This window comes from Podarcis raffonei, chromosome 8, assembly GCF_027172205.1.
Source record: "Podarcis raffonei isolate rPodRaf1 chromosome 8, rPodRaf1.pri, whole genome shotgun sequence".
In the NCBI taxonomy this organism is placed as follows: Eukaryota; Metazoa; Chordata; class Lepidosauria; order Squamata; family Lacertidae; genus Podarcis; species Podarcis raffonei.
Window position 1 is genome coordinate 80,170,810 of NC_070609.1, and position 14,679 is coordinate 80,185,488.

The 14,679-nt window shown below is 44.7% G+C and overlaps 3 protein-coding genes across 3 annotated transcripts in view; 1 reads left to right on the forward strand and 2 right to left on the reverse strand.

The window, feature by feature from the left end:
- Nucleotides 1–14,679, reverse strand: part of LOC128419859 (protein-arginine deiminase type-2-like) — a 104,420-nt gene that overhangs the window by 81,214 nt on the left and 8,527 nt on the right. The window contains exon 3 of the mRNA XM_053401050.1: nt 12,915–12,996. The gene's annotated coding sequence lies outside the window, so the exon portion shown is untranslated. The remainder of the gene's footprint in view (nt 1–12,914; nt 12,997–14,679) is intronic.
- The window catches only part of LOC128419869 (protein-arginine deiminase type-1-like), a 32,891-nt gene that overhangs the window by 1,252 nt on the left and 16,960 nt on the right, over nt 1–14,679 (forward strand). Inside the window, exons 2-5 of the mRNA XM_053401071.1 lie at nt 7,627–7,804; nt 9,395–9,467; nt 10,198–10,259; nt 13,562–13,679. Of these exons, the coding sequence (XP_053257046.1) occupies nt 7,627–7,804; nt 9,395–9,467; nt 10,198–10,259; nt 13,562–13,679 (431 nt within the window). The remainder of the gene's footprint in view (nt 1–7,626; nt 7,805–9,394; nt 9,468–10,197; nt 10,260–13,561; nt 13,680–14,679) is intronic.
- On the reverse strand, nt 10,757–11,743 carry LOC128419866 (microtubule-associated proteins 1A/1B light chain 3C-like). Its single transcript, XM_053401067.1, has one exon. It carries the CDS (start codon nt 11,680–11,682, stop codon nt 11,296–11,298), a length of 387 nt encoding a protein of 128 aa, XP_053257042.1. The 5' UTR covers nt 11,683–11,743; the 3' UTR covers nt 10,757–11,295.

Genomic DNA, 14,679 nt, shown 5'->3' on the forward strand with positions numbered 1-14,679 from the left:
AGGGAGTTCCAAAGTTCCAGAGTTCTTACAAATGTGGAACGTGTGTTATGTGGCACCTGTAGCGGTGGCAATTCCACTGATTAAAGTGGTTGAGTGGGCCTGTGTCAGGCAAGAGAATATTGTAGGTCAGCTGGTTACGTTATGTCACGTTAAGAAACCCTAGGAACACGAGTCCTTCTCTCTTCTGAGGAAGGAGAGGTGTGAAGGAGAATAGATTGAGCTTAGCCATGAGCCCTTACAGGTGGAGGGAGGGGGTTGTCAGACAACGTTAGGCAAGCAAAGACTTGAAGGCTAGGTGTGCAAGCAGTCCACGCCCCTGAGGCTGAGGCGCTATTTCTGTACACTGTGACACCAGCAGCGTGCAGCTTCCGGTATGAGTAATCCCTCAAGAACTGTGTTCTGCACAGGGAGTAGGAGGAGAAGGGTGTCAGGGACCTGAACACAGCTTTATTATTTTAGATTGGTTTCACGTACAGTGGTACCTTGGGTTAAGAACTTAATACACACACAAACACACATTTTTATTAGTTTTTAACATATTAATTATCATTCATACAACAAAACTTCTCATCTTATACAATAATTTTTGGACTTCCGTCAACACCTCTGATGATTTTCCGTTCTTATCACTTATTATGCATTTCTTAATTTCATATTACCTTTAATTATCTTTAACTAACAATTCTCCTCATTATCTTTTTTGCAATATTTCAAATAATTCACCTTTCAAAACTTCTTGCAAACCTACTAGCATAATCTGTTCATCACAATTACTTTTTAAATAGTCCGTAAATTTACTCCAGTCTTCTGAGAATCTCTAGTCCCGCAGGTTTCAAATTCTTCCTGTTAGTTTATCTAATTCTGCATAGTCCATCATTTTCATCCTCCATTCTTCTTTCGTCGGTAATTCTTCTTGCTTCCAATTTTGTGCCAAACCTTGGGTTAAGAACTTAATGCGTTCTGGAGGTCTGTTCTTAACCCGAAACTGTTCTTAACCTGAAGCACCACTTTAGCTAATGGGGCCTCCCGCTGCCACTGCACTGCCAGAGCATTATTTCTGTTCTCATCCTGAAGAAAGTTCTTAACCTGAGGTACTATTTCTGGGTTAGCAGCGTCTGTAACCTGAAGCATCTGTAACCCGAGGTACCATTGTAACTGCATGCCTGGCCGAGGGTGGTTCTGTGCCCTCTCTCCTCATGTGCTTGGCATGCTGTCACGGAAGACAGAAACGTGGGCTGGGTGTTCAGTCACAGAATCACAGAGTTGGAAGGGACCCCAAGGTGTGAACTAGTTCAACCCCCTGCAAGGCATGAATTGCAACTAAAGCATCCCTGACAGATCCAACCTTTGCTTTAAAAAAAACCCTCCAAGGAAAGGGTGTCCACCACCTTCTGAAGGAGTCAAATCCACTCTTGAACAATTTTTGCCATCAGAATTTTTTTCGGATGTTTAGTCAGAATCTTCTTTCCTGTAACTTGAAGCCATTGGTTCAAGTCCCACCCTCTGGAGGAAAAGAAAAAGATGGCTATCATGTCACTTCTCGGTCTCCTCTTCTCCAGGCTTCTTCAACTGTTCCTCGTAAGGTTTGGTTTCCAGACCCTTCATCATCTTGGTTGCCCTCCTCTGCACACATTCCAGCTTGCCAATATCCTTCTTAAATTGTGGTGCCCAGAACTGGACACAGTATTCCAGGTGTGGTCTGACCAAGGCAGAATAGAGTAGTACTATTACTTCCCTTGATCTGGACATTAAACTTGTATTCATGCAGCTGATAATAACATTCGCCCCCCTTTTTTTGCTTCTCCATCACACTGTTGACACATGTTCAGCTTGTGGTCTACTAAGACCCCTGGATCATTTCCCCATGTCCTGCTGCCAAGCCAGGTGTCCCCTCGTCTTATATTAGCACAGCTGGTTCCTACCTAAATGTAGAACCTCACTCCCGTTTACTCCCTGTCCAGTGCACTCCCAGGGTTGGTTTGGGAAGTGGTGCACGCCCAATGCTTAGGCACTATCCATAACTTGGGACCAGTTTCCTTGTGGGATTGCCCTACTCTGTAAATACCAGCTCAGCCACTTCGATCAGCAGAACTGCCACTGCTACAGATGCCATACAAGACTCCTTCCGCAGTTGCAAGGAATCCATATTTTAGTGTGTCAGCACCTATCCTCTGGAACTCCCTGCCTCTTGACATCAGGCAGGTACCTTCACTGTTCTATTTTCGGCACCTGCTTAAAACATTTCCATTTAGGCAAGCTTACCCAGACACGTACAACAGTGCTGCTGCTGCATCAACTCTGATTGGGAAGATGTGAAGTTATTTAGATATGCAGTTGCAGCTGCCAGAATTTTGATGGCCCAAAAATGGAAACAGGAAGAAATGCCAACGAGGGAGGAATGGAGAATGAAATTGATGGAATACGCAGAAATGGACAAATTAACATGTAAAATTCGAGACCAACGCGATCAGAGATTCACCGAGGACTGGAACAAATTTACAGAGTATATCAAAACTGTGTGTGATCAGGAAATAACGCTTGTTGGATTTCAGGAAGCTTTGTGAAGAGAATAGTAAGGAATGTCGCTTAAATGAAAAGATAAAATAAGGATTGTTAAAGTGCAACATAAATTTAAGGAATGTGAAAAGTTGTGAAAATTATGGAAATTGTCAGATAGGCTGACGGAAGTCTATAAGACGTATAAGTTAAATTGGATGTTAAATTGTAATTGGATTGGTTATTGGAAATTTGAATAAAAATTAATTACAAAAAAAAAAACTCTGATTGGGAAGAATTCTGCTCAGAACCACCAAATCCACTAGCTGCACCCAACGTGCAGAGTCAACATGGCTGTGCGCTGACCAGGGGCTGATGGGAGTTGTAGTCCAACATGTCTGGAAGGCGCCAGGTTGCCAAAGGCAGCATCAGCAGAGAGACAGAAATTTGTGTGTGGGTGAGGGGAAGAACTTCATTTAAAAATTAGTCTCAATATCACATTACTGCACTCCTTTTCATTCCATATCCTTGTAGCCACCCTGTCAACTGTTTCTGCCAATGTATAGATATACCTGTCAACTAAGAATAACATGTTGCCCATCTGACAAAGCAGTATTTCTAGTCCAAGACCGCTTGCACCTCAAGCAACCTGTTGGCCTTTCAATGTGTCACAGGGCTCTTTGTTCACCTTGCCGCTGTCAAAGGGTGTATTTGAAAGTTTCTTTCTCTACGACCTCTTGAGTAGGTCACATACTTACATACTTGCTTTGATAGTTGTAGCTGAGGAAGAGTCTTTAGCCCGGGGGGACATTTATTTATTTGTTTGTTTTCATTTATTTCATGAAATTTTCGTGCCACTTGATTGTTAAAAAAACAACAAAGAAACAGAACAAACAAAACTCAAATTGGTTCACAAAAAGATAAAACAAGGAAATCATCAAGAAAAATCGTTTAAAACGTATAGAAAGCTCACACCAATTTTGTAAGCGACTGGGTAGGCTTGTTCAAACAACAATGTTTTTAGCAGGTGTTGAAAAGAATACAGTAAAGTTGCCCCGATTGGTATCAATAGGCAGGGAGTTCCAAAGTTTGGGTGATGCTGCACTAAATGATCAAGCTCTTACAAATGCGAAGCGTACTCTCCAACGTTTCTCAAATGAAAATAGGTTGGAAGACACAAGATTTACCCACCCTGGAAGAGTGGCAGATGAAGGTGATGGACTATATGGAATTAGCGGAAATGACTGGCAGAATCCGAGACCTGGGAGAAGAGTTGGTGGAAGAAGATTGGAAGAAATTTAAAGACTATTTGCAGAAACACTGTAAAATTAATGAATGTTAAAAATGATGTTGGATTGAAAATAAGTGGCATTAGCAACAAAGTTAATGAGAATATGCAAAAATGAATTGATAATGGATGAAAATATAGAGTTATAATATGTTAAGATATAGAGTTAAGATAAACGAAAGAGGGTAAGGATTTGCTGATTCGATTATTTAAATGGGAATACAAAAAGGGGAGGTGTGAGGAGGTCAAGGAAACAAGCTAATGAGTTTAAAGTTACAAAAAATGGATTTGTTTTTAACTCTTTTTTGTAAACCTATGTTTTTCTAAAATTTCAATAAATATTTTATTTAAAAAAACCAACAAATGAAAAAATAGGGACATCCTATCCTACATTGAAGGGACGCGGGTGGCGCTGTGGGTAAAAAGCCTCAGCGCCTAGGGCTTGCCGATCGAAAGGTCAGCGGTTCGAATCCCCGCGGCGGGGTGCGCTCCCGCTGCTCGGTCCCAGCGCCTGCCAACCTAGCAGTTCGAAAGCACCCCCGGGTGCAAGTAGATAAATAGGGACCGCTTACTGGCGGGAAGGTAAACGGCGTTTCCGTGCGCTGCTCTGGCTCGCCAGATGCAGCTTTGTCACGCTGGCCACGTGACCTGGAAGTGTCTCCGGACAGCACTGGCCCCTGGCCTCTTAAGTGAGGAGCGCACAACCCCAGAGTCTGTCAAGACTGGCCCGTACGGGCAGGGGTACCTTTACCTTTTTATCCTACATTGAGGGACGCAGGTGGCGCTATGGGTTAAACCACAGAACCTAGGCTTGCCGATCAGAAGGTCGGCGGTTCGAATCCCTGTGACGGGGTGAGCTCCCATTGCTCGGTCCCTGCTCCTGCCAACCTAGCAGTTCGAAAGCACGTCAAAGTGCAAATAGATAAATAGGTACCGCTCCGGCAGGAAGGTAAACGTTGTTTCCGTGCGCTGCTCTGGTTTGCCAGAAGCGGCTTAGTCATGCTAGCCACATGCTAGCCGGAAGCTGTACGCCGGCTCCCTCGGCCAATAAAGCGAGATTAGCGCCGCAACCCCATAGTCGGCCACGACTGGACCTAATGGTTAGGGGTCCCTTTACATTTTTATCCTACATTGGAAAGCTTCTCCCTTGCAACATAAGCCACATAAGCAGAATGGGCTACTTTGGAGAACAGGATGCTGACTACTTGGGCCCTTTATGGTCTGATCCAGCAGGTATTTTATTATAAGGAAGAGGAGGTTCAGAGTGCCCTTGTCAACCGACCACTTGCTGAGGTGTGGGGAGAATTGCTCTCGCACTCAGGACCTGCTATGGGGCTTCCTGCAGTGGGCTCCGGACTTTAACTGCTATGTGACCAGCCAGCCCAAACTCCCAGGATGACATTTATAGGTGTGTGCAGATTAAGAAATCGAAGGCGGTTGTTCCACCTGCATGGAAAACACTATTAAAATGATTGCTCTTATTTAGGGCCCATAAAGGAGGGTTTCATTCTTCCCTCCACCCTGCATTCCATCCTTCCTTTCTGTGACCAAAGATGACTAGCTCCAGGAGTCATGGTTAATGGGTGTGCTTCTGCGGATCGTAAATCCAACAGAACCCAACTACAAGGAGCGATTAGACGGGTTTACGGCCAGATTTACTGCCTCCCTCGGCTTCCCTTTTAAATTCTGCATGTTGACAGATTAATATCTTTCTTTACAAGCTGCTGCAAGGCACAGACGGGGCTGGGTGGAGGAAGCACAGAGAGAAAGGTGTCAATGCATATGTGGAATATATATGTGTGTGTGTGTGTAAGGCTGTCATCAAGCAGCTCTCATTGAAGCTGTAGCGTTGCATCACAATCCTGGCTTTGGAATGCAGTCAGAACGCAGGGGAAGTTCTAGAGTAGGGGATCCCAAAGTGGCCAGCAGGATTCCCAGGAGCCAAGAGGCAAGAGGGAATCACGGGTGCGATGGAGGTGTCAATGTCTATCAGACTCTAAAAAGCCCCTATCAATGGATCAAGTTCAACAGCTTAGTTGGGTTCATTAAAATAGTTTTAGCTGGCTTCAGAATAAATATGCCATTAACGGTTACTGTTTTGGATTGGATTGTGTTATTTTCTTCCTTAGTAGGTTGTGCAAAGCGCTCTTCTGGATGATTATTTTAGAGTAGCAGGCACTAGGTATGAGTTTATGGAATCCAAGGGGGCGCCTCCCCCCCAAAAAAATTTGGGAACCACACTCCGTACTGAGCCTGCTTTGCACTAAAAAGTTTTGGGTTTGTTGCCTAGCTGGAATAGAGAACCAGTGGGCCCTAGTGGTTAGAGCATAATAAATATTTAGGGATGCGGGCCAAATTTTGTCCTCACTCCGGGTCACCATATTACCAAAGTCCGCCCCTGGTTAGAATGTCAGATGAAGACCTAGGAGACCAGGGTTCAAACCCCCTTTTTGCCAGAGAGCTCACTGGGTGTGACTTTGGGGATGAGGTCACTGCCTTCCCTCAGCCTAACCTACCTCACAGGGTTGTTGTACGGGTTAAATGAGGAGGGGGAGAACCACGTGTGCCACCTGGTGTCCCTTGAAGGAAAAATATGTCATTCAAATGTAATTGTAATAGTGATTGTAGAATCATAAAAGCGCAGAGCTGGAAGGGATCTTCCTGGAATCCCAGCTAAACTGTAGCACCCTGCTTGTGGTTAACGCTTAGCTGGAATGAAATATTCAACGCAGCAATAGAGAAATTAAAATAATAATTTATTTGTCAGACAAATAAATGAGAGGCACAGTGGTATATGGTTACCAAGTTCTGGCCTGCCCTCCTGCCATTATGGCCAGCACTTATATTCCCTCAGCCTAGCCCCCTTTCTCCTCCCTTGGCTGCCTCTGTCCAATCAGCCTGGTTGAAATTCCTATTGGCTGTTTACTAGAACCAATCATAAAAGATACACCCATTTCCTATTACCTTTTATGGGAGACAGAGAGCTATATTTTCTTTTATTTATAAATGGCAAACAAGTAGCCATACATCTTACATTAGCCTCGACAAGGCACCTTAATTACCAGATCACCTTTGCCCCCTTCATTCTAAAATAGAGCAGATGGCTAAAACAGATGGTGGGGTATTTTTATCTGAACAGATCTTTTGTTTTCATCTTCTCACACTCCATCAATGAAATAATAATCTAACATAAGAATCTAACATTTATCACTTTGCTTACTGCATTTAGACAACAAAATATCATACATAACATAAGATAAATAACTTTTTAAAAGGAAAAGACCTTTGCAGAGTAAAAAGTCTCAGTTTAAAAGGAACAAGGAACAGCTTTAAAAAACGGTTCTTTTACTCCCCCTCTTGCCAGCCAGATGCTTTGACCTTTTGGCTCTATATCTGATGAGAGGCCAAATGGTATTATTTTCTGTTAAACAATAAACCTTACTATTTACCAACTCTTAATTTAGCAGCTTTTATTACAGCTTAATTATATTCTGTAATATGTAGGGTTAGTGACCTCAGCCTTTTTATGACCGCAATAAACCAGAGGGGCCCTCTGCCCAAGAGCTTGCCAGCTGCCTGCTGGTTTCCTGCCTCGAAAGAAACATTTGTGAATTTAAGCTAATTTTTAAGATACAACCTTGATCAAAAAATATAAGCCTTGATCAAGAATACAGGCTTTGATCAGATGCCTCAAAACCATCCATGACTGATGGCCACCCAACCGCTGCTTGCAGAGGAAGACCATTCCACTGTCAACAGCTCTTACTGCCAGAAAGTTTTTCCGATTATCAGTGATGATAATGCAATGATAAAACTGAACCAATTGTTTGCTCTGGCCCTAGATCTATACCCAAAGGTGCCACATCATTTGATGTCCGTGGAACTTCCGGGCTTCGAGTCTACGTCATCTACAACCCCAATGTTGCCACGGCATCTGAAGGTACAAGGTGGCTTCTCGACTCGGACGTGGAAGTGGTCGTGGCTCTAAAGGGACCCAGCAGCGCCGTCAATGACAACAAGGTGAGCGGGGAGCAGCTGGGCTCCTCTGAGAGCCTGGCAACCATACCTGGGAGCCAGCCTTTGACCATGTTGCAGTGAGCAGTGCAGAGTGTCGCAACAAGGGAGGTGCGCTGGATCCAAATGGATTTCAAACCCAGTCAGGCTGACTGTTGTACAGTGTTTTGAATTACAGTGGTACCTCGGGTTAAGAACTTAATTCGTTCTGGAGATCTGTTCTTAACTTGAAGCATCACTTTAGCTAATGGGGCCTCCTGCTGCAGCTGTGCCGCCGCTGCACGATTTCTGTTCTCATCCTGAAGCAAAGTTCTTAACCTGAGGTAATATTTCTGGGCATAGCTGTCAACCTTCCCTTTTTTTGCGGGAAATTCCCTTATTCCAGTGCCGCTTCCCGCTTCTATCCCGGATTGTGAGATATCCCGTAGACTGTCCCCGGGACAGGTGAGGTTGCTGATCCCTTATTTTCAAGGCTGCTGATCCCTTATTTTCAAATCTGAAAGTTGACAGCTATGTTTCTGAGTTAGCGGAGTCTGTAACCTGAAGTGTATGTAACCTGAAGCGTATGTAACCCAAGGTACCAAGGTACTTTTGTAAAAGAAAAGAAAAATGGCTAACAATACCCATTCCGCATTTGTAAGAATTCAGTATTTTTACTATTTAAACTTTTTGGTATGTTTTAAACCAGGGGTGAGCAAACTTTTTCAGCAGGGGGGGCAGTCCACTGTCCCTCAGACCTTGGGGGGGTGGCGGACTATACTTTGAAGGGGAAAAATGAATGAATTCCTTTGCCCCACAAATAACCCAGAGATGCAAAAGGACACGGTCTACTCATGTAAAAACACACTGATTCCCAGACCGTCCACAGGCCGGATTTAGAAAGCAATTGGGCCAGATCCGGCCCCCGGGTCTTAGTTTGCCTACCCATGTTTTAAACTATCGTTGTAAATTATTCTGGATAATTTTATTGTTTAACCTTTTTGTAAACCGCTTGGTGTGTTTCCCCCGCTTACAATCAAGTGGTGTATAAAGTTTACGAAATATTTAACTAACTAAATTGAACCTACCTTCTAGGCTTGTTGTAAGAGGTGATGAAAACAAAGTGCTCAAGGCACCCTTATACCAACAGCCGTGCTCATCTTCTGAAAGCCTATCCTTTTGGATACAAGCCTGAAGGGAACCACGAGACTTAGGGGAATAAAAGGATGAGGGGGGCCGTTACTTACTTTTCAGAGCATCCCTGTTATGAGAAAATCAAGATTGAGAGAGTGGTAAGGGTGGAAAGTCAGTGATTTAGAGGAGAACGTCACATGGACAGTGGAGAATGAACAGAGGTCCACATTAAATGGTGGGATGGAAGAGCCCATGTTGCTGCCATATGGGACTTGCCATTCTGTGTGCTATTTAAACCTCGCAAGAAAAAAACATTAGGTGTCAATGGCATTGTTGGGAATGGCTGCTTGAGGGTTTCCCTTTGGGGCACCTGGTTTGGCCACTGTGGGAGCAGGATGCTGAACTAGATCAGAGCTATTGGTCTGATCGAAACTGCAAGGCTCTTCTTATGTTCTTATGACTGGGTACTGTGTCTTTTTGCAGGTTCGGGTTTCATATTACGGGCCAACGGGGGACACCCTCATTGCCAATGCTTGGTTGTACATCACTTGTATGGGTAAGTAATGACCAGTCCTTCCACATTCTCACTCATATTTGGTATTCAGATCCTTATTCCTTATAGCTCTAGGCTGTTGGTGCACCACACACACACACACACACACACACACACACACACGAATTCCTGGATTCTAAGTCTGGGGCAAGTACTTTTGGCTAGAAAACCCCAGCAGAGATTTAAAATCACAAAATATGCTGCAAAGTACAGCATGGAAATATAGGCTGTTAGACCTGTACAGGCTCCTGTGGGTTCCAAATTTCCCCTTTCCCCCTGCATTGAAAAAGGCCACACATTTGGTAAGTTAAAAATAGTTTACTTACAAACACTCCAAAGGTCAGATTCATGTGCTTTTCCATATAGCATTCAGAAAAAGTTGCACAGGCACGTTACAGTGGTGCAAGTTCCTAAATCATTGGTATAGTGGCTCATGAGAGCCATACAGTTGAGCTGGAGCAACTAGCTCAAACCTCTTTACATGTTGAACTTCTCAGGTGGACTGGGGGTGAGCAATAGACTTCATTACCTATTTTCTCCCAAGGTAAGGGGAATTGACCTAGCTAAGCCTGGCATGGCAGCTTACTCTGTGGTATTAACCCCCTGGGCTGCTTGGGGAGGAAGGATGGGGTATAAATGCAATAAATTCAATAAAGTAAAAATATTCATGCACAGTATCAAATATGTAGCCTGAAGTACTAACATGATTATCCCCCCCCCCATATATTGTCAGCTATCTCTCTGGACGCTGATACTAGCCGAACTGGTAAGGTGGATGGCAAAGCAAACAACAAGGTAAGAATGCCAGGGTTTCCTAGGTTTCTGTCAGTCCAGCCTCCTGTTCTCACAGTGGCTGAACAAATGCCCCAACGGGAAACCCGCAAGCAGGACCTGAGCACAACCGCAGCCCTCTGCCCTCTTGTGGCTTCTGGCTACAGGTGCTCAGATGCATTGCTGCCTCTGACCATAAGGACAGAGCAGAGCCATCCTGGCTAGTATCCATCAATAGCTCTCTTCTCTGCGAATTTGCCCAATCCTCTTTTAAAGCCATCCAAGTTGGCAGCCATCACTGTCTCCTGTGGGAGGGACTTCCACCGTTTAACTATGTGCTGCATAAAGAATTACGTCAACAGATATGCTAATAGATCCGTGTCTGCCAAGAACGGTCCCCACCACACCTTTTCTGCCCTCCAATTTACCTTGGCCAGGTGTGAAGCTCAACACTCCATGCTGTCTCTGATACTGTAGGTAGTACAAAGTCATCTTTTTTTTTCTGAGTGTAATTGTGCCCATTTATTTCTTTATTGCAGTCTTGTCAGAAGGCTTTTTTTAAAAAGGGGAAGAAAGAGATGAAGTAACAAAAACAGCTGTGCAGTTAAAATTTCCACTCGTGGAACCCTCCAGATTCCCATTAGGCCAATCAGCTTTGTTTAAAATAAGAAAGAAAACCAGACAAAAGTTTCCTGTGCAATGGTAGTGATGCTCTTTTTTATATCTATGTCTATATCCGTCTGAAGAGATAAGGGAACAAATTAGTTTAAAAGAATAAGCTGGCAGTGGGTTAAAGTAGTGGCCCTGCAGAGTTGGTTAAGAAAGTACTTGACCCTAAAATACACCCTGTCATCTGGGCGTCTTTTCAGGCACATACAACATAGAAGGTAGTTCAGTTGCTTCAGGGACAATGACAATAAAGCAGAGCCTGCCTGGTGGTGAATACTCTTCTCCCATGCCACTCTTACACAAAAGCAGTTTAAAAATCCATGTTGTGATAACTATGCCTCAGAGAGAAAGGGAGGAGGGGGAGACTGCAGAGGCCTTCCTTGGAATGGGCTCATGGGCCAATATCACCAAACGTATCTTGAGATGCGTAGGTAATGTAGAGGAAGCCGTCGTCATCTTTGTTGGCTTCGTAGACCTCCGCAACAGTCAGGCTCAGGCAGGGCAGGCTCTTGTTGTCCACCAGCAGGTAGAAGGCTTGAGTGGCTGTCAGGGACAGGCGGGCCCTCAGACTGTAGACAAACTGAGACATAGATAGATCCCCTGAAACCAGGAATTTGACCCGGCTCAACTGAGGGAGTGTCTTCTCCTTCTGGTAACGCTCAAGCACCACCGGAATCTTGCTTGGATACTTTGTCCTGATATCAGTTGTTTCCTGCATCCGAGAGGCTAAACTTTTCCTCTGCTTGAATGGACGGTCGTCACTCTGGAACCTCAACATCTTTCTTTAAAAACACAAAAGACCCTTTTCTCCCCCTCACCGGCCCTTTCCACTTCCACTCTACAGCACTAACTCCGTACAAAGTCATCTTGATGATTAGTAGCCTTCGATAGCCTTGTCCTAGAATTGCAGAATTGTAGAGTTGGAAGGGACAGCCTAAGGGGCATTGAGGTCAGGAGTCACAGCTAAAGCATCCCTGACAGGCAGCCATTCAACCTCTGTTTAAAAACCTCCAACAAAGGAGAGTCCACCACCTTCCGGGGGAGTCCATCCCACTGTTGAACAGCTCTCACCATTAGGAGGTTCTTCCTAAGATTTAGCTGAGGAGCAGAAAACAAGCTTGCTCCAGCTTTCACACGGCAGCCCTCCAAATATTTGAAGATGGCTATCCCATCACTTCTCATTCTTCTTCATGAATTTGTTTAAACCACCCAAGTTGGTGGTCAACACTTCATCTTGTGGGAATCAGGTCCACAATTGTGCACTGTGTAAAAAAAAAATAAAAAAATTGTGCACTGTGTAAAAAAAAAAAGGGAGTTTCTTTCATCTGTCCTGAACATTCCAACATTTAGCTTTGTCAGATGACTCCTTTAAGGTCTGCTATGGTGAGAAGGCAGGAAAATTCCTGTCTACTCTCTCCACATCATGTATGCACAATGCTATTAGCAAATGACGGTCCTATCCCCTCTGGATTTGTCCGATAAGGATGAAACTTTCTCACTACATTAGTTGGCTGAAGAATGCATGTGGCGGTATGGAATGGAGTAAAAATAAGTGAGTTCGATCACTGGTTCATCTAATGTTGTCTACACTGAATGGGAGCAGGTCTCTAGTGTTTCAGGCAAGAGTCTGTTCCCAGCCGTACAGTGGTACCTCTGTTTACAAACTTAATTCATTCTGGAAGTCCGTTCTTACACCGAAAGCGTTCTTAAACCACGGTGCGCTTTCCCCAATGAGGCTTCCTGCTGCTGGTGCCCTTCCACCGGTTGGCTTCTGTTCGTCTTCCGGGGCAAAGTTTGCTAGATAGAACACCTACTTCCGGTTTTGCGGAGTGCATTGCCCAAATTGTTCGTTAATAGGACTGTTCTTAGACCGAGGTACCACTGTACCTAGAAATGCCATTGGGAATTGAACCTGGGACCTTCTGCATGCCAGACAGGTGCTCTGCCACTTATACAGAAGATGTCACCTGAAAACCAAATTAAGGTTCCAAGCGATAAAAATCTACCTACCAGGCATAAGGACGGTGATGCCACTTTTCAGACAGTCTTTTGTTGGACGAAGCTTTTGGGATCTTCCTCCAAAACAAACCAACTGCAAGAGATTTTCGCATGACAAAATGGTCTTGCAAATGTCCTACGTTGGATTTACTTGTACAATTGCAGCTTTGCTCAGGTGGTGGGAAAATAAATGGAGAACGGGAAGGAAATGGTCAGAAGGAGATTTTGCAGGATCTTGAGAAGACCTCACGAGATCTTGCGTGACCTTCCGCAAGATATTTGTGTGCAGACCCCCAGAACGTAAACCCTGCATATGTTTTGTGCCTCCTCTTTTGCATCTGAATGGGGCCTGAAAAAACCTTTATTGGAACAGGGTGGGGTGGGAGGGCTGTGTTGACTAACAAGCCAGACTTAGCCGCTGGGTCAGTTGAACATGTGCATATCTACACCAGCAGATCCAAAACTTGTTGGCCTCCAAATGGGGGCAGGATCTGGTTGCATGGATCCACCTTGGAAAGGGGTCTGTCCGCTGGAAGCAGAATGAAAGAGAGTAATGAGAGGCTCAGTCCCCCCCCCCACTCCAAGGCACACAAGAGAGACCCTCTTATATATCATTTGAGAGGAAGCGATGAATTTCATTGTTGCTGTTTTCCCTGCAGACAAAATGGTCTTGGGGTCCCCAAGGCGAAGGAGCGGTTCTGCTGGTCAACTGCGACAGGGACGGCCCGAGCTTTGGAGACATGGACAATGCCTATCCGTACGTCCGATCCCACACAGGTACACGCTGGGGCCAAGCAGCCAGTTGGTGTAGTGGTTAGAGTGTTGGACTAGGAGCTGGGAGAGTCCAGGATTCACTCCCCCCCCCCCCCCGGCCATGAAGCTCACTGGGTATGGCCTTGGGCTAGTCACTGGCTCTCAGCCTGACCTACTTCACAGGGTTGTTGTGGGGATTAAATGGGGAGAGGGAGAACCGTGTATGCTCCTAGGAGTTCCTTGGAGAAAAAGGTGGGGTGTAGATGCAATAAATAAATAAATGCTCCTTGAACCCTGGCCTTGCAGCTTGATGGGAATAAGCCCACAAAGGCCTACAACTTATTGCAATGGGCAAGAATGGTTCTAATAATAACAATAATAAGAACAGTTATAATAATAATAACCCACCACCCAGGGTGGGTTATTACAATGATTTAAAATACAAAATAAAATAAAAAAACTGCCAAAAACGCACAGGCTCAGCAACTCTTGTCTGTTTGGCATTAATTCAGATTCTATAGCCAAATCCTGGAATTAAAAATAAGGAAAGTCCTTTGCATCTCTGCAGTGCTCATAGGCATAGCCAAGATTTTTGTTGGGGTCAGCAGGCTTTTTGTTAGAGGTGGCAGAACCTCAGTTTGCTATATATTTTTATTGATTTTTAATTATTGGGGGCAGCTGCCCCCCCTGCCCCCCCTTCTATGCCAATGGCTGTGCTCTCCATTTTCCCCTCTTATGGTGACCAGGATACGGGGAGGGGAAGGACCAGCACTGTCAGCTCCCGATATCCCCAAATTTCATAGCATCAAATGAAGCTTCATCTCTGCACCACTGCTGAAGAGACCTTTGAGGCCATTTCCCAGAGTCAACAGTTCTCAAACATCAACCCCTAGTTTGCACGAACCTTTGGAGTGGGTTGATATATACCGTATTTTTCGCTCTATAAGACACACCAGACCACAAGACGCACCTAGTTTTTGGATGAGGAAAACAAGAAAAAAAATATATTCTGAATCTCAGAAGC

Bases quoted from the DNA above. Each gene is read 5' to 3' on its own strand.
- LOC128419866 (XM_053401067.1), bottom strand. From the start codon at position 11,682: ATGTTGAGGTTCCAGAGTGACGACCGTCCATTCAAGCAGAGGAAAAGT.